At 36.4% G+C, this 24,603-nt stretch overlaps 1 protein-coding gene across 25 annotated transcripts in view; it reads left to right on the top strand.

Annotated features, from left to right (window-relative positions):
- The window catches only part of PARD3 (par-3 family cell polarity regulator), an 838,158-nt gene that overhangs the window by 467,892 nt on the left and 345,663 nt on the right, over positions 1–24,603 (top strand). For 8 of the 25 annotated variants that reach the window (XM_074405259.1, XM_074405258.1, XM_074405255.1 and 5 more), the window contains 6 exons: positions 427–615; positions 1,370–1,540; positions 10,806–10,965; positions 17,809–17,998; positions 22,054–22,205; positions 23,253–23,297. In XM_074405259.1, coding sequence (XP_074261360.1) covers positions 427–615; positions 1,370–1,540; positions 10,806–10,965; positions 17,809–17,998; positions 22,054–22,205; positions 23,253–23,297 — 907 coding nt within the window. The remainder of the gene's footprint in view (positions 1–426; positions 616–1,369; positions 1,541–10,805; positions 10,966–17,808; positions 17,999–22,053; positions 22,206–23,252; positions 23,298–24,603) is intronic. The other 17 variants (XM_039478616.2, XM_039478615.2, XM_039478612.2 and 14 more) reach the window with 8 other exon arrangements.

The following is a 24,603-nucleotide window of genomic DNA, read 5'->3' as shown; positions in this document are numbered from 1 at the left end:
ATTATATTTGTTTATCTTGACTCCTGTTGTTACTGTTATTCTCCTGTGCTTTAGAATACAGAAATAGACCCAAAAAACCCAAACTTTAGAAGTATACTGGTCTTTAGTCCTCCTACTACATTTCCCCCATCTTTCTCAAATCTGATTTACATTTGGTTCAATATTGAATAATTGCTACATAAAAATATTAACAGCTGGTTCCAGGAATCTTCTGGAGTGTGTACAGATGTACTGTTTTCCTGGATCTTGCCATGGAATCTTGGTGGAAATATTTTGCCTCTTATGATTAAGGAACTGTTCATTAGCAGTCTTTAAAAATAACTTTTGTGGTGGGAATACATTTTGATGAAAAAATAAAAAAATAAAAGTAACTTTGGGAAAGAAACATTGGAATATAATGTGCTATGCAATTTTGTTCCCTATTAGAAAGCAGAAGATGAGGATATTGTTCTCACACCAGATGGCACCAGGGAATTTCTGACGTTTGAAGTCCCACTTAATGATTCAGGATCTGCCGGCCTTGGTGTCAGTGTCAAGGGTAACCGGTCAAAAGAGAACCACGCAGATTTGGGAATCTTTGTCAAGTCCATTATTAATGGAGGAGCAGCATCTAAAGTAAGTGTCAACTTTACCACACATATGCCTGTTAACAAAAATTTTAATTTCAACCCTATTTCTATTTTGAAAACATGTACAATTAGCAGATGTTTTCTCATTTCTTCATGGTACCCATATTCATAAACAACTAGGAGATACCTCAATGATGTGTCATGTGGGGATGGAGTCCATAACTTCAGCCCTTCATTTTTTTCTCTCACAGAACATACAACCCATAGACATGCTAGTTAAATGAAGGTAATTTATGCAAAGATTTGGCATAGATCCTGGCACAAAACTGGCCTATAGTAGATGTTAGTCTTTCCCCTCCCCTCCCGTGTTTGTGGGTCACTTACTCTGTTTCTCAGCCTAGTGAAAATTTCCTGACCATTTGTTAAGGGGACACTTCTCTGCAACTGTCTAATAGCCTTGAGCTTTTACATGTCTTGGGTTGTAAATAACCTCTCTGGGTGTTTCTGGAAGCAAGAAAGTAATCACTTTGTGTCCTTTGAATTAGTATGCTATTTTGGTAAACAGATTATGATAATGACTTGATTTACAAATGTATAAATGATTGAAATAGACACAGGCTACAATGGCTGCTTAGATGTTATTATGCCAGTATTCAATTGGGCATAATCCATTAGGATTAAAGTTCCCAACTTTTTTTTTTTTTTGCTTTGTTTTTGTTTTGTTTATTAACTAAAGGAAAAGCTACTTCTTTTATAGCAGTCTATTTAATAGCACTTATTTTTACCTGTTTTCTTCCCAGGATGGAAGGCTTCGGGTGAATGATCAACTGATAGCAGTAAATGGAGAATCCCTGTTGGGCAAGACAAACCAAGATGCCATGGAAACCCTAAGAAGGTCTATGTCTACTGAAGGCAATAAACGAGGAATGATCCAGCTTATTGTTGCGAGGAGAATAAGCAAGTGCAATGAGGTAAAAAAAAAAAAAAAAAAAAATGCAAAAAAGCACTAGCATCTGCAATAAAACTACATTTCTGTCCTAATTTTGGACAAAGGGTGTTAGGTTCCAGGACGTTACCACAAAAGACCATAAATTATCTTAGCTTGTTGTAGTTCTATTATTTCGTCAGTGGATTGTGGTTTGTGTTCTTAATTCTCGTGATCAACATATTCCTAAGTGGATATTAATACTCCTGTTGCCACCTCGGCGGAAAACACTGGGATCTCAAAAGCACCTTTAGCTCAGTTTTCTTCTTGAAATCAGGGTCACATCTTCCTTCTCAGAGCTGACATTTTCTCTTCTAGTTGGGAGGTGAATCATGTAGAGAAACAGTTGCTTATTCATTTATCTAAAATGGGATGCCTCTTACAAAGGTTAGTAGGGATTCTTTCCCCCTTCCTTTTTTTTTTTTTTTTTTTTTTTTTTTTTTGTTGAGACAAGATTTCACTGTGTTGACCACGCCGGAGTTCAGTGTTGTGGCCACAGCTCACTGCAGCCTCCATCTTACGGGCTCAAGTGATCCTCCAGCCTCAGCCTGCCGAAGTCCTGGGATTGCAGGCATGTGCCATAGCACCTGGCACACAGTCTGGTTTCTTAGATGATGGTGCTTTCTTGGGCATTATCAATGGCTATACCAATAGCGTATATCTCCCTCTCTTTCCTCAGTCCCTATTTTCTCTTTCTCTGTGGGGTTGAGTCTGTTCTCTTTGAATTCCTCCTTTTTCAGTGATCTGTATTGCAGTATACTCTGCTTGTTCTAAATGTATGTTGCCGTCTGGAATTAGGAGTGAGGAAAAAGGAACAGGGCATCCTCTCTTCTTGAAGGGTAGGATCATCTGTTTTCCCAAATATGTAAAACATACTTTGTTGTGGAATAGGACATTTGAAAGTTAAAAATGAATTATATGTAGAGTTGTTAACATTGGAGCTTGAAAAAAGCTAAATTTCATGGATCCATTATAAATTATGTGCCGTCTATAGAAAATAGGTCAGTCTTGCCCATGTGCAAAGAAGAGCTGTTGAAAATGTGATGTTTTTCTTAAATCGATGTTCAGATTCCCACATTTTAAAATCAGCTAAGATAAAATGATTAGCAAATAATACAAACTGAAAATTATACCTAAGTAGTTTGTTTTTCTTAATTTTAAAACTTCTGTTTAATAAACATATAAAGCAAAGTTTTCAGGTTGCAATGACCACTCCTCTGAACCTATGATACAAGCATGTTTTACAATGTAAATATACTCTCGAGCTCGGTTGGTAGTCAATATAAAGGTGATGTAATCTGAAAGATCACTGACCACTGAATTATTTTCTTACTATTATTTGCCAGATGTGGAATGAGTTAACAGTAATTAAGAAATTAATTTCCATATCAAGAGAACAATGTAACCTTAACAAAAAATCTCAGAATGGAAAAGAGTGGGACATAAAAGCATTCATTTATGTAAGATAAATATAAAAACTAATCCCTCAGAGTAGGGTACTGGACTAATTTTTTTTTCTCTCTTCCCTCTTTCCTGGACTGATTAATAGTTTTTATTCATTGCAGAAGCATTAGCTGATCATTTAACTTAAGTCCCGCAAAGCACTAAATGAAAACATCTCAACTGTAAGTTTATAAATATATCATTCTCTGTTAGACCTTTATTTTTTTGGCCACCTGAATACTTTCCCATTCCACAGGACAGTTTTCATTCCACAGACATTTATTGAGCATCTTATGTGTATTAAAAAGAAGTGCAAAACTTCCTGTCTTAAGAAAGAAGAAAAAGTCTGGCAGAGAACTTCCTTAATGGATTTGACCTGGGTAATACCATTAACCCAAGAAATGCTTTTTGGTAATTTTCCATTCTATTTACTTTTTAAATACGTTTTGTCATGAGTTGATTCAAATGAGAGAGTTGAATTAATACAATTACCCTCAATTAGTAAAATTTGTATGCTTGTGTGCATAATTTGTAGAAAAAAAAATACCATAGCAGGAAAATTGCAGCATAAAAATATATAGCATAATACTGCACTCAGTGTAAATGTGTTCTTAAAAAAGTTTGTCAATATGTATCTACTTGCTATGTTGTAACATAGAGTGAAACTCAAAAGTTCAGTTTTTTTCTGGAAAAAAAAAAAAAAAGTGTTAAATCCTTGAGACATAGCAGTGAATAAGACAGATGAGATGCATTCTACTGGACAACATATCACCTTCTTAGTCTTTTTAGAGACCAACTAAAAATTTTAACAACCTCTTAACGTTTTCCTTCACAGGAAACATGGAATGCTATAGGAGGACTTAAAAATGCAGAAAAGAACTGAAAATCAGTGTTCCGCTTTTATCTGATTCAGATTATTCCCAATTGTTCCCCCCAAACAGTGACAAAGTAAACCAGTACCAGCCTGAAAACGTTTTGATAAAAGCACTGATTGTATTCCCTCTTGTTCCGAAAGAGACATGAAATTGGAATCCCCCTGAAATATCTGTGTCTCATTCACTTCTGCATATGAATATGTGTGAATGAATATGATTTAAGTAAGGAAACAGCTGCAGTAGACAGTAATAGACTTTAATATTCAGTATTCCTTATGGTATCATTTTCATACATTGCTGGTTATTACTATTTTTTAGGACAGCATGAACTTATAAAGCAGTTATTTCAAGAATATCTTATGAGTGCTGTGCTATCTGTAATACTAGCAAGAAGCCTTTCGTACTGATAGGGTTTAACTAAAGAATTGTATGAAGACAGAAGATCTCAATTCAGCTTCCCTTAAGGCATAAGACATGATTTTTCAGCTGTTGTACTTATGCATTACCTTTGGAAAACCACCTCCCTTGCATACTGGGAGGGTGTGTGTAAATTATGTTACAGTAAATATTGATAGAAGCGTAGGGCATCATGCCGTCCTGAACAAATCTCAAGCCTAAATAATGTGCTGAGTTTTCTTTCTATGTCTTTTAGCCATATAGTCCAGTCTTTGCCAATCAGAAAACTGCATTTTGCAATTTCATCTTTATACCCAGGATTTGCATATTTAATTTCAAGCTAGGAAAGATAAGAATGTATAAAAGAAAATCTTTTGTATTTTATCACATATTTCTTTCTCTTACACATGGAAGTGCTGTGTATTATCTTAATATGTTTTCTTTATTTTTTCATTTTTGTGGAGACAGGGTCTTGCTATGTTGTCCATGCTGGTCTCTAGACTCCTGGCCTCAGCCTGCCAAAGTGCTGAGATTTCAGGCAGGAGTCACCTCACCTGGCCCTATATGTTTTCTTTAAAGTTATTTGTTAGCTCCTTTCACTAGGTATTATTTTAAAGCCCTGTATTTCCCTAACATTAGTCCAAAGAGGGCACATTGGAGACCTTCTCTGGGAGCTATTTCTTAGCCTAATTGCTTGCTCTTTCAGGAATCTGTGGGTACTATCTCATTCGTAAAGTGTCTCTTGTCTACTCTGTTTTTCTGCTGTCATACTTTGGGTCTTCTCTAAGGGTTCCTCTTTTCTTCCTGTTATTTCATTGTTCCTGTCTTTCAAGGTTCCTTCGGGAACCTTTTACTCTGCTTGTGCTCCCTACCTGATGTCCACTCCCTGGCCATCTGAAACCACATGGTAGGATGAATCCCATCATCCTCTTTCCAGCTCACAACTCCACCATGGAGCCAAATCCCTCTGTCCACCTGCCCAGGGAAATATTTCCTTGTATGTTTTATAGGCACCTAATTCACAAGGCACCACATTCTTTCTGTTGTAGGAGGCAGAGATCTGGGGTCACCCTTGACCTCTCAAATGCTGTTACTATTCCTGTCCCTGTTGCTTCTGCCTCTAGAATGTCTCTCTTTTCTTTTTTGGAGACAGAGTCTAGTTTTCTCGCTCTGTTGCCTAGGCTAGAGTTCAGTGGTGCAGTCTTGGCTCACTGCAGCCTTGACTTCCCAAATTCGAGCAATCCTGCCACCTGTCTTCCTACTAGCTGGGACCACAGGCGTGCACCATCACACCCAGCTGATTTTTTCTTTAAAGATGGTAATCTTTCAGCCTTGGCCTCCCAGAGTGCTGGGATTATGCCTGTGAGCCACTGCGCCTGGCATAGAATCTCTCTTTGCTTAGCCTGTTACCCTTTCTTCCCTCTGCCACTGCCTGAGTTCAGACCTCATCCTCTCACCAGGCTCACTGCTGCAGATCCCTGACTCCAATGCAGTCAGACAATTTTTTGTTTGTTTGTTTTGAGATGGAGTTTCACTCTGTCGCCCAGGCTGGAGTGCAATGGTGCGATCTCATCTCACTACAACCTTTGCCTCCCGATTCAGGTGATTCTCCTGCCTCAGCCTCCTGACTAGCTGGGATTATAAGCATGTACCACGACATGTGGCTAATTTTATATTTTTAGTAGAGATGGGGTTTCTCCATGTTGGTCAGTCTGGTCTCGAACTCCTGACCTCAGATGATCTGCCCACCTTGGCTTCCCAAAGTGCTGGGATTACAGGTGTGAGCCACCGCACCTGGCCGCAGTCAGGCAGATTTTTCTGCAAAACACATTGATCACGTCAGTCCCTGCTGAAGTCCTTCAGGAGCTTTCCATGGCTCCAGGATCAACGAGTCTCCATCATGGAGCCCACTGGGACATACCTGATTGTCATCGGTGCCCTACAGCCTCTGCTGCACCTCTGCTCCAGCTACTTGGTGTTTCTGGTAATTTCTCAGACGTGGATGCTCTTTCACATCTCTGGGTCTTCCTCTTGAGTCTATCTGCCTCTCATTCTAACAAACGCTTACACAGTCTTCATTTTCCATTTATCTCTTCCAAAATATTTTCATTGCCCTGTGAACTCACCTCTGCCCAGCAGGTGTCACGCTGCCATGGTTTCCTCTTTTATTTTCTTTTGCTGGAACTGAATTCTGAGACTGCCAGAACTTGGTCCATCTACCATGTTTCTATCTATCCATTGCTGGTATCCAATCCAGGCCTGATATGTCAGCTGGCCTGAACGCCGGTGAGCAACCCTGGAGAGTCTGGCATTTTTAAAGAAAAATTGGTCTTCTTAATATTAGAAACTGAAATTCTGAAATCACCCTCAGACAAGGTATACAGAATGAATTTGGGGCAGGGATTCTTATTTTCTTTGCGTTCCTTCTTTCCATACCTCTAATGGTCTTACCTAACTACACTTAAAAGCATTGCATAAGCAATCATTGTTTGTTTTCTTTTTTCTTTTTTCAAAGATAAAGAGATGGCTTCCGCTTGTTTAAAACTACTAAAGGATGGTTTCACTTTTTTAGAGAAAAACTTAGTCCCAGCATTCTTTTCCATTGTTTCAGTTTTGGAATACACAAAGCAAGAAGAGAAAAATTGTTTTCACTTACCCCAAAGGACATGTTTGTTGAAGACTTTTAAAGGAGGCTGGTGGGGAATGGAAGTAAACACCAGGCATCATTCCTTGAACGTTGAAAATAGCCTCTATACGAGAATTATGCTGATTTCAAATATTTTAAGGAAATTAATATTTGTAGAAATTACTGTAATTTAACATAGCTTCCAGGCATTTTATTATACTGATGTTAGAAGTGATTTTATGTAAAGCCTTTTCTTAGTGCCAGTAGAGAATATCGCCAGGTGAGCTTTCTGTCTTAGACCCCATATTGAGGGATTTAGTCATCAAGGACTTCTTTAAAATGAATTCTTTCTCTAGGTTTAATCCTCTTAGAATTAGAAAACTGTATTAGAATAGGATGCGGCCTAAGGTGTCATTTATGAGTCTCTTCATTTTCTGTATTAAGAAATAAATGCAAAAAGGTCAAATGATTTGCTTTAATAGCTGCAAGGCCAGCATAGGTGGCAAAGTAATTTAGAAGCAAAGTGTCTGTTTCTCTTATACAAGTGAGTGGATCTAATTGACTGTGATTTTGTTGTGTAGGCATTTTGTATCCCAGTTGTGTTGGGAAGTAGTGTACAATAAAAGTATGGGCTTTACAATCTGAGGGAATCGGTGGAATTCTGGCTCTGCCGCTTGCTACCTTGAGGAGCTCACCTCACATTTCTGATTCTTGCCATTGCCCTCATGGGGATGTGAAGGAAAATAAATGTGGTCCTGCTTGAAAAGAGAATGTGAAACTGTACCTTAAATCTGCCTTCATTCTCCTCCAAAACTAAAATCTGTCTTTTCATTAGTTGCTTTATGTTGACTTGGCTTCTGGATGCTAATATTTTCCAAAATGTGTATTTGTAATCTAGGTTAAATGTCTTTTAATTTCAACATTATGCTGTGCCCTCAGTTTTAACAGCTTATTTCCACATGATGTAGTGTGTTTTAAGGAAAATATGACTCGCTCACTTTTAGGAATGAATTTATTAATCTAATTATTCCACCAGTGCCTACTCTATGCTAGGCATTAGGGATAAAATAGATTATGTCAAAAAAAAAACCCCTGAAATATTGAATAATATGATTTTTCCAATCACCAGTGAGAATCCAGTTGTAGGTTTGCTGAAGGGGATTAAGACCCTTCCAATAGGAACTTTTCATTGTTTGTAGAGGAGGTGGTGAGATACATTATATTTAGGTGAAAGACACTATTTGACTTGTTAATGCATACTCATAACAAACAGAGATTTTATTAAACCCCACAGATAAAGTCACATGAATCTTCATTATTCATTTAGCTTATTATTTCCTTTGGGATAGTGTGACCACAACATGAAATATAAAGGCCTGTTCAAAGAGTTAAAAATAAGATTTTTTTTGACTTGTGATAATATATTTTCAAATTACTGTAGCCAAAGACTGTATCACTATACACTCCTATGAGTGTGGGTTATCTTGCTGCAACCTGAAGCTATTTTTGTTGTTTAATAGGTAGAAAAGCTTTCCTTGGGATGGAGCAGAGGGGTCAAACAGCTACTGCTGTAGGTGACTGTATTTAGTTGGAGTCAAGAAAATTTTTGGACATTAAACCACAAACAGACAACAGAATGAAAATTGCAGTTCTGCTTGCTTTGATTTCTTCTTCAAATGAAGCTTAATTTTAATAAGGTTTTAATATGAGGTGTCTGCAAGGGCGTGAGAGCAGCCGGGGGAGCAGAGGCCAACCCTTCTCCCAAGACCACTGGGGTTGCCCCTCTTCCTCAGTGAGGTGGGGGACCCTTCCCACACATTTCTCTTTCCTAAGCTGGTGTTCTTGCCACAACAAAAAATCAAGAGATTTAAAACAAAACCGTAACCCCGATCAGTTTTTTTTTAAAGAAATTTAAAGCCATTGTATCTTCTGTTAAATATTTATGTAGTCAACTATTGATGTCTTCATTTAAATCTCTTTTGAGATGCAAATTAAACATGGATAGAGAGGTAGGGGAGGTGGAGAATCTTTCCCATGAAAACGTTCAAGTGCTTGTTTTTTTTCTGAACAGACATCTTACTGTTTTTCTCTAGAAAACCTGAATGTACTGTTTTTTAATGGAATTTTTATTTGGCTTTATACAATTTTAAAATAGCCTTTTGGAATATTTAGGGATTTCTCAAGAAGAAACTTTATAAAGGTTTTATCATCTAGAAAATTACAGCATTATGTAGTTCAATTAAATACATTTTTCAGGCAAGCTTGAGGATATGTTGTCTGTCTTCTGATAAATTGTTGTATAGTAAGACTTGTTTATAGAGTCTTGCATACCAAGCCTTTATGTAGTTATACTTCTTAGTGTGTGTGTTCATTTAAAAGTGATACTTGTTCTTAATGGTATAGGGTATTACTTTTTTTTAACATTTTTTTTACCTCCCCAGAGTCTCTTGGAATTTAGGCATTACATTCTTTTAGAAACTGTTCTTTTATTTCTTTACATCAGAGACCTTGAATATTTAATTTACTTTTCAGTAAAGCTGTCAGTTGTAATCTGCAATTTAAAAAAAACCTAATAAAACAAATCCTCATTTCACAATTTAAACCTTATTGAGTCTAATTCACTAGAGCTGCAAGTTTATTATTCTCCTGCAGTTTGACGTGCCTCCAATTGTAATTGTGTTGACCCTTCAATGCATTAAATCTCCCCAGTGCTTATCAAACTGGGAGAGATAAGTCTACAATTCGGAACTTCATTAAATATCTCATTTATATTAAACAGATGATAGCTTCTAACAGAAATAATAATTTGTTCAGCTGAAGGAAGCACGACAGTTGTGGCTTCTGTGTGGGAAGAATGCTTTCTCTCTCGCTGTTCTGTGTGGTGCTGCCCTCCTGCCCACTCCCCCATGTTGGCCCTCCCTGTCTGGCTAACACCAAAGCAGCATGAGAATACCAGTCCTTGTGGCAAACTTCAGAGCCCACGTTGTGGGAATTGTAGTTAAATGTACTTTGATCCTCCTTAAAACAGAATTGTTTGAAGGCCTTACTAACATGAATCCCTTACCCACATTATTTTTATGTAAAATATGACTTATCAGACAGAGCTAGCTGTTTTAAGAAATGCCCCATACCATTTTAATTTATTGTCATTGAAATTGACATACATTCATTGCTTATTTATTACATTGCATATGTTTTGGAAATCCTCTTGTCTTTGTGTACTTAGAATATTTGGCCCCAATTTTCATATTGTTCTGTATACTACTAAAGTGATTATTGTAGCTACTATCATATACTTAAACATTACAGTAAGATAATACCATGATTATTCTTAATTTCTAGCAGGAGGAATTTAAAATCAGTTTGTTGTTCAAGACACCTGAGCTGACAGTGGGACTCTTTAGGTCTTGTAGAGTAGGTAATAATTCCACCAGCACACATGCAAAAATGTGTGCTAATTGTTAGATGTGTTTACCTACCATAAGTATAAGACCTATAGCTAAATTGCAGCTTCTGTTCTGATAAAGCACAACTTTTATAGAGTAACATCTAGTAAAGAATTCTGAATTGCACTGTAACTTAAATTGACTTAAACAGACACTAGCAGTCAAATTGGAAAAATAAGCAACAAGCTCTGATTTTAAAAAAAGTCTTTAATATACATATTTTTCCTCCAGTGGTTGAAATCTGACAGAACTTCATGGGAGGCACAGCATAAAGTGGCACAGAAAGTTGGTCATTAGGCAGAGCTGTCATCACAAATTATTTTGGTACAGGGTGAAAAGTTCTAGTTCATTTGGTACCCAGTTGGATACAGGCCTTGGGCAAGTTGTTATAATTCCCCCATGCTGCTAATGGGCCTCCACACACTGATTTTTCTTCCCCCCCCACCCCCACTCCTTACGCTGTAGCTGAAGTCACCTGGGAGCCCCCCTGGACCTGAGCTACCCATTGAAACAGCGTTGGATGATAGAGAACGAAGAATTTCCCATTCCCTCTACGGTGGGATTGAGGGGCTTGATGAATCGCCCAGCAGAAATGCTGCCCTCAGTAGGATAATGGGTGAGTCAGGTAAAACTCTTGTTTATCACATCTTATTTTGATGCTTTCATTGGTTTAATGAGAGGTTATTAGCATAATATTAGTGTAATATCAATATAAATGAAAGTCCCAATGTTTTCAAGATGTAAGAGAACAGGTTTGTTAAAATCATTCGGAAGTGTTCATGTGAAGAAGTAAATCAGTCCATTGATTTAAGTGACTTTTAGATCCTGTAACGAAGAAAGAACCAAAAAGAAAGGGATCATATGGAAATGCTTTCCAGTGATCGAGATACTCTTTACTTACTTGTGATAATAAGTGAAACTATGTCTAAAAAGGAATAAAAATTTAATGTTTTATGGCAAGAAGGATTCAAAAGTGACGTATCATTCACAGGGGCACTGCCTGGAGGGGAGAACAAATATGTATATACAGATATGTGCTCACATATATAAAAATTCGCATGTATTTGGTTTGTATTTAATAGGGTGTTACTGTATTTAAATTGTATTTTACTTTTTTGAAGCCTTAGTTTTAAAAGCCCGAAACTAGTCTTCTGCATCCTTTGTTTGGATTCAGTACCGTCCTGCCTGCATGGCCCCCAGTGGGTAATGAGGTTATCAGCACTCGTTTGCAGCAGTTCAGCTTTCTACTAACAGATGCAGTTATTAAGGACTTCCTTTGCCACAGAAGTAGTTGAATTTACTGAGTTGCTCATCTTGGGATTAGCTTGTGAGAGTTTTCAAATTTAAAGCACAAGAAACTGTTGTGATTAAAATAACACCTGGCATAAAACACTTTTATTACTGGTATATTTTCCAAGCTCTCATTTAAAGTAAAATCCTAAGTTTAACTTCATTTTGAGTATATTTAATGCAGATTTAATACAATTCAAGTTTCCATTGTGGAGGCTCATTGAAACTCTAATTTATTCATCAGTGAGTGTTTATGGAAAGCCTGCTATTGGCAAGACATTGTGTATATACCTTTGCGGTAGATACAAAGATGATTAAGAAGCAATCTCTGCCTTCAAAGAACTTTCTACTGGGCATGATAGAAAACATACATAAGCATGTCTAGTAGAATTGTCTGTTGTTCTTCCTCTAATCTTTCTAGGTTTCTAGTTCAGAAAAATTGCTGAATTTGTAATTTCTTATTTTATTACATGTGAAACTTAGACAAGTGAGCCTTCCAGTTTTACTTTGTCAACATTTTTCTTCTTACCTGCTTGGCATAAGTGAATGTCAGGGAAGAGTGCCACACCTGTTGGGTTGAACACCTGTCAGGTGAAAGGCTTTGTACATAGTTTATCACTTTTAAATCTTTGCTTTTACTTACCTCTGTCTTCACTGCTGTTGGATTTTTCATACTTTCTTGGCTTTGGTGTAAAACTTTATTTTTGGTAAATTATTTTTTTATTGATAAAATTTCAGACCCCTTGAGACAGATAGAGTGTGCATGTGTCCCTAGATATGTGTGCACACAAAGTGATATGCTGTAATTTCCCCTTTATTATAGGAACATAGGACTTGCCATACTGAATCAGACCATTGGTCCACCAGTTGCTGTAACCTGCGTCCTGCCTCCAATCCCTGATGCTTCAGAGGAAGGCGAAAAACTAAAACTAAAAATCAAACCAAAAAAAAAAAAATCCCTAAATTCAGCTAGTGACCTTTTGAAATGCTGTATATATGGGTTGAAGAGTCGTTCATTTTCTTCACAGTCTGTTGCCCTGATTTTGTTAGCTACAGCTTCATTCGTCCTTTTCAGTTTGCATTATAGTTGACTTTGTTTCCTCTTCCTTCTGCTAGATATGTAATGAACTCTTAAAACTCCAGAGGCTTCCGCAGGGCAGTGACTTCTCTCCCACTTCTGTGTTTGGGATATATATCCCCTTTTACCACTTTGGGCTGTGAGTGACAAATGCATTACTGTTTAAGGGTACCCTAAATCGATGTTTTCATGATTTGGATATTTTCTTAAGACAGGTTTTTACAATGTGTACCAGAAACTAGGGACTCTATATAGTTTTACCCTGGCAAGTGTATATGCGTATCTTGATTCATCTTATGTTTTGCAAATTTGAAAATTCATCACTGTTTTCAGTCTTTATTCTAGTAAGACTAGAATTCATTGGCTGTAAGAATCAAAAGCTATTTGTGAAGTTAGTTACCACTTAAAGATAGAAATCCTGTTCAAGATGTTTCCGTGCAGCAGAATGCCAAAACAAGGTATTAGGAGAGTTATGCAGCAAAAAATTGAAGAAACTTGACAAACAACACAGTTTCTGAACCAAAATTTGGATGTATGTTTTTCTGAGTCATAAATTCTGTATTTCCAAAGACATTGGAACATTGGATTTCCATTCGCCTAAACCAACAACAACAGTATTTATTAATTTACACAGTATTTAGGCACGTGGAAATTTCTCAGACTGTTTGGTTAATGATTGTCTTTTATATGTTTAGAACCACTCCTATGTAGACATTAGTGGAGGTGTAGGTATTTATTTACTTCATGATCTGCTAGAATGCAAAAAGAACTTTGTATTGAAATTCTGGCTGATTTCCTTAGGGAATTATTAATTTTATGTGAACACATTGAATTTTCGTATGGAATAATCCCCTATGGGAAACTCTGGGCTAAACGGAGCTTTGAGACTTTGTGATCCATTCCTGTGTGAACACATCCCTGGAGAAAGGCTTTTAAAAGATATACCCCGAAAGGAAGAGTCTTTAGAGTTGGAAGGATATCAGATGTCATCAGTCACACTTTCCCACTTAACAGACAAAGGAGCTAAGTCCTGATATCCATGATGTTTTTGTTTTACTTTGTTTTTGGCTATTTCCTTTTTCTAAAAATAGCCTCTCTGGGGGATGCTGAGATCTTCATTCTCTATCAATATCAATTTATAATGATCTACATCTATAAGCAGATTCTGCGAAAGTCTCCAGATCTGATTATATCCTGATACGCACCGTAACTAAAAAAAATCAAAGATGTTAATCTTTAAAAACAGCCTTCAAAACCACATAGTCCAACCGACTTACCTTATATGTCAGGAAGTTATAGAGCAAATAAGTAACGGCAGAAGTAGTCCAGTTTGTGTACTTCTGAACCAACATTTGGATGCATGGTTTTCTGTGTCATTAGTCACAACTGATTAGGATTTCCTTGGCTTTTGTTGGCGTCAGCCGGCATTGTGACCAAAGGCAAGATTTCTCTAAATGTCATCTCTTTTGACAGAATTTCCACTATAATGGATTTTCTGTTAGTCCTGGGCATTCATAAAAAAGTAATCTGTAGTTGGCCTGACTACATAGGATTCTTCCTTTGAAAATCCTTAAAATTTTTTTTTTTTCATTGTTGGTCTCTCTTAACTAACAAGAAAAAACAGCAACAAGGCAGTTGGATATGGTGGCTCACGCCTGTAATCCCAGCACTCTGGGAGGCCCAGGCAGGTGGATGACCTGAGATCAGGAATTCAAGACCAGCCTGGCCAACATGTGAAACACCATCTCTACTAAAAATACAAAAATTAGCTGATGTGGTGGTTCACACCTTAGTCCCACCTACCTGGAAGGCTGAGGCAGGAGAATCACTCAAACCTGGAAGGCGGAGCTTGTGTTGAGCCGAAATTGCACCACTGCACTCCAGCCTGGGCAACAAAGTGAGGCTCCATCTCAGAAGAAAACAGTACCAAGGTTGATAGGCATAACTAATTTAACCAGCACATACACTTCATAAAAGACATCACACATTGTCATTTGTAAGCCTGGGACTTTAACTTTACTCAACTTTTTTTAGCTGAATAATTTTTCTGTTTGAAACAAAACTGAAATCTGTTGTATCCATTTTAGAATTTATCTTAGTAGTTTCTATATTCATTTGTATGTGGTGAGTTTACGAAGACATATTTAGAATATTTTTATCTTGTTAGGAATTTGACATTGAAAAATCGAACATTTATGTTTGTGTTGTGAGTCACGTCACTGGCACAGTTTCCTCTAGTATCATGTATGATGTTACCTTCTATGTAAATTTGCCAATGAATAAATGTTTAGTAAACAAACATTTTGTATTTCATTATTTTACTCCTCTGCAAGATACCGACAGGTTTACTTAGTTTGCAGTTCACTAGTTAACTGGTTGAAGAAAGAGGCAAATTGATCTATCAAAAATAATTTGAAGCCTTCTCAAGTTTTAGAAGATTTCACATTTATTTTGTGTCAAGTACTAGCAAACATAATTAAGGGATTGTGGTATTGTCTGGGTGGAGCTCAGTAGAATATGTTGTTAAGTTTTTCAGCTGTCCATTGCTCTGGTATAATCGTGGAGCCATATCCCAAAACTATATTCCTGGCAAGCATGTTAAGATATGAATGTTCATGTCTTGTGAAATATTAGCCTTCCAAATCATGAGGAAAAACATGCTAAATTCTTTTTTTATTATGAGGAAGATTTCTTGTCATTTATTTATGTATACAATATTGTATCACAACAGTTAAGGTACAATATTTCTACTCAGATCAACAGATTACAAAAAAATTATATACACTATTCAGTGTTCCATATTGCTTATTAGGCCATCTCTCAGAATATAATGTGTAAAACCTAAAGTTTTGGTTTTGTGTTTAAAAATGAATGCACTATGATTATACTGTAATGTTTCCTTTTAATTATGTCCGTGTGGGGACTTGGTATTTAATATTTTGACATGCCTCATCAGTGATCAGTTGTCCACTGAGGTAACTGGTTTTATAATTCTGTATATTTTGAGGAAAAAAGTATGTCTTGAGAAGGAAACATTTCTTTGGCAAATAGTGCTATAATGTCCTACCTTATTGATGAATGATGCTTTTGCTGAACAGGTATTTGTACTAATATTCTAACACTGTATTAGAAATAAATGAGTAATTTGAATTCAGGTAAGGGAAATTGCTAAGTATTACATTTGATTTTATCATTAGCACTTAATATAAAGCTGTTAATTTTCTTTCTTTCTTTTTTTTTTTTTTTTTTGAGGCAGAGTCTCACTTATACTGTTGCCCATGCAGGAGTGCAACGGTGCAACCTCAGCTTACTGCAGCCTTCACCTCCTGGGTTCACACGGTTCTCCTGCCTCAGCCTGCCTAGTAGCTGGGATTATAGGTGCACACCACCATGCCCGGCTAATTTTTTGTATTTTTAGTAGAGACGAGGTTTCGCCATGTTGGCCAGACTAGTTTTGAACTCCTGACCTCGCGAAACACGCGCCTTGGCCTCCCGAAGTGCTGGGATTATAGGTGCACACCACCATGCCCGGCTAATTTTTTGTATTTTTGGTAGAGACGAGGTTTCACCATGTTGGCCAGACTAGTTTTGAACTCCTGACCTCGTGAAACACCCGCCTTGGCCTCCCAAAGTGCTGGGATTACAGGCTTGAGCCACCGTGCCGGGCAAAGCTGTTAATTTTCATAGTTTGTCAAAATGGGTGCATTTGAAATCAAAGTAGAAATTTTTTTTTGTATCATGCTGAGAAGAGGTACAGTGAACTTGCAGTATTTCTACAATAGAGTAGTTGATGTTAAATGAGGAATGCAGTTGAAATCTCCAGCAAGTTTCCTTCTCGTGGGTTATCCTGAAAAGATGTAACAGTTTACATTTTGCTCCTTTGCTGAAATGTCTATAACAATATAGATGTTTTAAAATCCTTCAAGCTTGTATATGCCATCCCTAATATCCTCAGTCACGGACTGCAAAACCTCTGGGCACTCAGATCCTAATTGTTTTGCATCAAGATTACTCCAAGTATTTCTCCTTTTCTGGGCTTTGTTTTTGGTGATAGTCATTTTTTAAGTATCACCTGACTGCACCATGTGCCTTTCTCCATCCTGCATTTAATAATGATGCCGTGCAAGTCAGAAATAAGTGTCATCGTTTCTTCTGGCAGAAAAGATCATTTTAACCATTTAAAACCCAATTCTGATCTTAACTTTTCCCATCACTTTCTACCCCACTGTGACCCAGGCAATTGCAATACAAGTGAATGGCTTTGAGTTCATCTCTTACACCACCATACAATTATCACTTCTTGTAATTCTTTCTCCTTCACTAGGGCATATGCCCTTTAAGGACAGAGGCTGTGTTTTGCGGTACCTCCTCTGCGGCAGTTGCTCAATGAATGAATGAATGAAAGATGCAAGATAGTAGGGCTTAATTTCCTGGTACAATTTTTCTGTTTTCTTTCTTTCTTTTTTTTTTTTTTATGAGACAGAGTTTCACTCTTGTTGCCCAGGCTGGAGTGCAGTGGCACAATCTCTCCTCACCAAAACCTGTGACTTCCAGGTTCAAGCCATTCTCCTGCCCCAGCCTCCCAAGTAGCTGAGATTACAGGCGTGTGCCACCATGCCCAGCTAATTTTGTATTTTTAGTAGAGATGAAATTTATCCATGTTGGTCAGGCTGGTCTTGAATTCCCGACCTCAGGTGTTCTGCCCACCTTGGCCTCCCAAAGTGCTAGGATTACAGGCATGATCCACTGTGCTCGGCTCCTGGTACAGTTTTTCAAAGGACATTCATTTTAGAATGTGTGTAGCATTTTCACATTAGAAGACATTTGAAAGAGTGTCTTTGACTTTAGGAAACTTAAAACCATAAAAATGGCATGCAGTGCCCTGAGCTACATAGTTGGAGCATCAGAGGTAGGAATAGACTCAAGGTCTCTATTTGACAGTCTTTTATGAAAAATTAATGTGCTAAATTCTGTTTTGTTCTACCAGGTTGAGCAGATATGTGGAAGGTTAGACCTCTACTAATGTAGCAAAGTATTAAAATTAATAGATGTAACACTTTGATTGATGTCTAGAATTTGTCTTCTTTTTTCACTGGACAGGTAAATACCAGCTGTCCCCTACAGTGAATATGCCCCAAGATGACACTGTCATTATAGAAGATGACAGGTTGCCAGTGCTTCCTCCACATCTCTCTGACCAGTCCTCTTCCAGCTCCCATGACGATGTGGGGTTCGTGACGACAGATGCTGGTACTTGGGCCAAGGCTGCAATCAGTGATTCAGCCGACTGGTAAGCTCATCTAGGGTTGGAAAACATGAATTAATTACAGTCCCGTTTTATGTTTAAGTGGCTTACCACTAAATACAGTTAATCATTTTTTTTTAATAGCCATGCTCTGTTTTCATGATTTTTATACACTTAATCATCACTCTTTTAATAAAAGATTATACCCCAACCCTGTAAACTTAATTGCTTTAGCCTTCAAGAGCTATAGTTAGTAATTTAACCAAAATTACCACCAACCAAAAAACGGTGCCCATTTGTTTTTAAGTTTCTTTGTTTATGATTTATTTCAGATCTGTGTTAATTTGATGTATTGTTTTGCAGTTAAATAAATAAATTATTGGCAACTCCCTAAATTGATTGCAACAGTTAGGTAACTGTAACAAAACTAATAGTTGATGTGTTCTAAGAGTGGGAAAGCCTCTTTTTAAAAGTCTTTATTTTATTTATTTATTTTTTTAAAAGTACTATAACTATACTGTTTAAAATGCTTTGTAATTGCTTTTAACATAGTGACTTTTAGGGCACTCCCTGCTATTTTTTCTCCTGCGTCTTTGGAAATAGAAGAAAGCATTTGATATTACGGAGCCAATGTATGGCTCATGAATGTGGTTGTGTGCCTTAATCTTTGTGCCTAGTAATTATATACATCAATAAGCAAAAGCAAAGCCCCTCTTGGGGATGACCTCGCAAGGTTATAGTGATAATTAACACAAACCATGTGAAGTATTGTACCAGAATATTCTCATTGCCCTTTCTCTGGGGTCTTTTATGAATATATCAGCAAAATCATATTTAAATGTTATGGTGTTCCTTCACCACTTAGCCATTCCTGCTTCCTACTGTTTTTCTGGCTTGTGTCAACATTAAATATTAGATAGGAGGCGTTGGGGGGACTGGCATTTGTTTGTGTTAACATTTTTAGTGATGATCTTAACAAAGTGAACCACTCCCCCAGTCGTCTTCTCTGGCTCGCTACATGAACACACAAAATACAGTTCATTTATCTGTTAATTCTGAAGATGTTCTCTTGGAATAAATCTCACCTCTTATTTGGGAACTGGAAAAGTTCATCTCTAGCTTTTCATTTCTTTCTTTTTTAATTCTCTTTTTGAAAGCACAGGATTTAAAAATAGAACTACACTCAAACCTGCATGATAATGGCCCATCTTTGAATGAATCTTTTGGTTAAACATAGAAAGGAAGACTACAATATAAAGTAAAAACCCATTTGAAATCTGCAGATGGTGTGACATTGACTGCTGTGTCTCATATCTCTTTCTGAAAATGAAAGTAGCAACAGAGAAAGCAAGAATTACATAGATGCAGTATTCATCTTAGGGACAAAAGCCTTTAAATCTCTACCATGATGAGAAATTGTGGAGGTGGTCATAGTTATACATCTGTTTGGGGCCTCATAAAGCACTGTATTTGTGAAAATAGATAAATAACTAGCAGGGATAGATTGTGGCATTAATTTCCCTAAGAGGGATTTGCAAAATGGTGAGGACTTGTATAATTTTGCTGTGGGGAATGTGGGGCAAAGAAAATAGTATGAATGAAGGGTTATCCAAACAAGAATGGCAGCTGTTCTGAATCACAGCAGAAACTGTAAGCTTTTACAGCCTGACAATATCTTCCCTAATCCTTGATGAAAATGTTATGAAAATAAAAGGCCAATAAGACAAGATTAATAACTGGAATTTTAATAACATTAGGGGTCAGGATATGGTTACATTTTTTAAAGAATCAGTCGTCATTCCTGCAATCTAACTTGTTAAATATTCTAGTGTACTGTTTATTGTGTTTGAAATTCATTTAATGGTTATATTGATAGGGAAGAATTAATTTTGTCATGATTTAAGAATATTTAGTTATTTTAAGACTCTTACTAATGCACAAACTCATTTGACGTTTTAAATTGTGTCTATAGTTCATTGCACAGTTGTCGAAGGCTATGTCAAATGAATAAACTTACTTGTTTACTTATAGAACATACTATTTTCTGTCTATTAATTAAGGGAACATTAATAATGTGTTTATGGGGGAAATGAAGTAACAAATTCTAATCTTAATGGCAGCATAATTTTAGAGGATATAAAATTAAAGATGCACCAGTATGTGTTTTTCAGGCAAGATTGGCAGTGGCAATTTGTATTTCTTTGAAAAATCTTTTACCAATAATGTCTGCTAACACTGTATTTCAAATTCATTCTGTTCACAAGTTTGGTGCAGTGTTGGAGTTGAGGTTTAAATTATTCCACAAGATGTAAAAAGAATTGGTTAGCATGTACAGGGTGACTGGAGAGATCCAGTGTCTATATAAAAGAATTATTGGAAATATATTATTTAGAGTTTGCTGCTGTAAAATTGTGTCGTATTATTCATCATATGGGTTTTAATTTTTTACTTCTAGAAGAGTGTTTTTTCACTGGGGTGTATGTGCTCTGATAATTATAAGCCATGTACACCAAAGCATAGCAGTATGTGAAGGGGCATACGAAGCTAGATGTCTGTCACCATGATGTGTATTACTTTGATAATTCGATGTAGTCTTCATTGGGTGATGACTTACTTGTTTAACAGTTAGCAATTTACATGGAGCTTTCACCTTAGGTTGCTGAATTCTCTCATTAGCTTTTTAAGTGGATGAAACAACTGTTCTCTTTATTGAGCACATAAATACATAGCTCAAAACATCTCAAGTCACCCTACCCAATGGCAGGACTTTTGCCTGCTATCTTACTTTTCCAGACTTTTAGCTGAGTTCTTCTTTAAGAGCCAACTCTGATTTCATGCACAGTAAATGGCAACTGAATTTCTGATGTGAATTCAAAGGTTGACTATCTTTTTACTAGTATGGATGTTAATTCTCACTAGGCTGTTAAGGGTTAGAAAAGCTTGCTTCCATCAGAAACATGAGCAAGACTCATAAATTCAGCTGACAGTGGAAGAAGCCCAGGGCATTCTCAGTGTGCTCAGTTAGCTGTAGAGAGGGATGTTCTCCCACCTGGCCAGATAGACAAGGTGGCTGGACCTGTTATAGTGGGGCTGGTATACTTACCTACCCAAGGTGCCCAGCACAGAGAAAACCTTTTCATGTTATGAATTGTGGCTAGAACACCTGATAGCACTTTAGAACGCGTTCACAGATTTTTACAGACAGGAGTGATTCTGGGACATCTTCAGACACTTGCATTGGGGGAACACTTCAGAAGGCATCCTGTTACCAGTGATTTGCCATATGCTTCCTTATCATCCCCACTTGAGCCACTGTGTTGATGTCATCCAAATCAAATGTCATCTAAACTTAGTCATGCTCTTCCTGACTCTCATGGACTGTTTATTCACTCATTTGTGCATCCCCAGCATCTGTTTCATATTTCTGGTTTAGTATTTTTCTTATGAGCTCACAGAGTATAGGGTTCTTTCTTGTCTGCTATTTGGACCTATGTATCTGGCACAATGCCTTAATCAGAATAGGTTCTAATAAGTGTTTGTTGAATTGATTTCTTTGTTGATTTAATATTTCAGAGAAACTGCAGCCTAATGAAATGACATGTCATAATGACATATAGTTTTTCTTTCCTTAAAACACAACATAAAAGATACATAAGAGGGCTAGAATATACTCTCTTTGAAACTTCCGTTTCATTACAATTTATATGGTTACTTGTTCGCTGCCAGTATTTATATATAATATGTGACAGGTTTCCTGAAAATTTCAATCCTTCCAATATTAGGCTCATTTTTTATAATCACCTTGAAATAATTCTGTATTGTCAAATAAAGTGAAGAAGCAGAGAGGAAAGTAGAGAAGGAGAAAATTCACATAGAGAAAGTGTTACTCTAAATGTTAAATGAAGTTTGTATTTTTCCATCACCTTCTATACAGCCACAGTTTTTTTTTTTTTAAATGAACTTTATGTGTGTTATTTAGTTCAGTTTTTCTTGAGGAATATATATATGGATATTCTCACACATGGGTATGTATGAACCTTCCTAAAACAGATGTCTGCTATTAGTAAATATTTTTATGTTTGTATTTTTCTTCACACCAGCTCTTTGAGTCCAGATGTTGATCCAGTTCTTGCTTTTCAACGAGAAGGATTTGGACGTCAGAGTATGTCAGAAAAACGCACAAAGCAATTTTCAGATGCCAGTCAATTGGATTTCGTTAAAACACGAAAATCAAAAAGCATGGATTTAGGTAGTGAGTACAATCTCCATGAATCTTTATCTAAATAAGGTTTAAATGCTTTCAGGATAAAATTGATGGTCCCAAACAGATGTCTGTTTACTTTGAGCAATAGAGAAAATAAATATGAAATGTGGCAATTTGGCAAAAATTAGTTTTTCTCCGAGTTTGAGATAACAGTATTACTCATAAGTGGCATGTTTACATAATATGCAATATGTTAATATACATGTTTTCTTATGAGAAAGGAAACAAACACATATGCATATCATACTATGTCCGTGTATCTTTATTTTACAAAATGAAATGTTTTAACACTTTGGCTATTCAAAACCAGTTTCATTGAAATTGTATTTGGTTGGTTGTGGGATTTTTTGAACTGGAAGAGAAAATTTTGGAGAGAAACCATTATCTCAATCCATGTCTGGAATTTGGTTACTTCATGATGTCTTCCTTTCATTGCTGTTCTTTAAGGTTTATTTATTAGAAACTCTCATGTTTTGATAATCAAGGCATTTAATCGAAGTAATTATTTGAGAGTGTTTATTATAGAAAGTATTTAAGAGCAAATGAGAGGAGGAAAATAGTTGTATTTGTTCAAACACCAATCAGGTAGTGTCTCTTTAAATCCAAATCCACCAAAAAAAAAAAAAAAAAAAAAAAAAGTAAAATAATTAATTATATCTAGACACTGAATGATTTAAAACCTTTGTTAATCAACTGTAACTTATGCTATTCTCAGGTGGCTGTTTGTACTCCAAGACTAAAAGCATTAACTTATCATATGCTTAAAGAAAAATTGGTGATGCATTGCCTTGGCTAATTACGATATGCTAACATATAACACACATGTCTGTTAAATGAAATGACTGGCATATTGCATGGAGACACTGCTTTTTTTTCCTCCTTTTTTGATTATGAATGTTTGCTTGATGTTTCATAGTATTTGCATGAAATGTTAGCAGAGGATCGTCACCTAACTGAAAAGATCTGGGAATGGTGGAAGCATGATGGGCTATGGGAACTAACTGGGCTAACCATTATACATTTACCTTTTAACAGTAGCTGACGAGACTAAACTCAATACAGTGGATGACCAGAAAGCAGGTAAGAACGGACAGTTAGACTGTTGCCATAGAAACCGTGGCCCACAGAGCTTATCACAATTATCGAGCTGCCAATCACATGCCATGAAAACATACATATTCCTGGCTTACGCAAATGTTTTCTTTGTGGGAAGTCAAATTACATAAGAAAAGAAATATTTTCTGTTACTAAAAATTTATCAGTGGTGTACTTACTAAATAGGAATATAATTTACTGCTTCAGAAAGGCTGGAAACAACCTAGATTTTCTTAATTATATTCATGTAAGGATGTTTTATCCCAATTAAAAAAAATCAAAATCCTGAAAATATGATCTGTTATAGTAGACTTCTAGGTTTTTAAGTCATCTGTGTGATGTCTAGGTTAACATCCAAAAAGTGATTCTCAGAGTGCCAATTTTGATTTGAAAGATAATAGTGCCAGTATAAATATTTTTCATTATAGGGCAGTGTCTAGTATTACTATCATTAATCACTCAGAAATCCTTTTTTTTTTTTTTTTTTTTTTCCCCGATGTTGGAATTAGCTTGTAGTTAATCTGACATTGGATTGGACTATACAATGCATATGGCTTCATATCTTAATTCCTGAGTTTGTTCTAAATTCATTACTTCTAAAATACTGCTAAATCATTCCATAGAAACAATGGATTATATTGGACTGGGTTTGCATTACAGTCATCTGTTTTGCTTTTTATGTTATTATTATATGACAGTAATCAGAGGAAAGTCTTTAAGTGTAGTTAATGTGCTTTGTACAATTGACCATTTATGACTTATTATAAGTTAGGAATAGCCTTTTAATTATTCTGTATACAGTATGATGTAGTTACACTACTTAGCACTAATAAGCTTCAGTTTACCTTTTATAACCTGCAGCAGTGAATTAGTTTTAGCCTGGCTTAAAAAATGTGTATCCCACATATATATGTAAAGATTATTGTGGACATGGTTGGAGTTACATTCTTTGGAGTAAAAGATAGATGATAAAAAATATATCTAATAAATCATAAGGTTAACTGTATTGCAAGGCAATTAACTGGAGCCTCAGCCCTTACTGAGTCATTGTTTTTCTTATGAAACCTAAAGTTTACTGAATCAGAGCTAAAGAAAAATGTGACAGGATAGTTCGCACATGTCAAATAGTAATTAGTGTTTAGAGTTAGTGGTATTTCGTACTTTTCAAGCAGTAACCCCAATCCAAGTAAATATTCACAAAAACCAAATTGAGCTGTTCAGGTGAAAGGACCTAACTTCATATACAATGTTAGTTAGGTAAACTGAGAAAAATACTTACTTTAACCAACTC

This window comes from Saimiri boliviensis, chromosome 8, assembly GCF_048565385.1.
Source record: "Saimiri boliviensis isolate mSaiBol1 chromosome 8, mSaiBol1.pri, whole genome shotgun sequence".
In the NCBI taxonomy this organism is placed as follows: domain Eukaryota; kingdom Metazoa; phylum Chordata; class Mammalia; order Primates; family Cebidae; genus Saimiri; species Saimiri boliviensis.
This window is presented reverse-complemented; position numbering and strand designations above follow the sequence as displayed.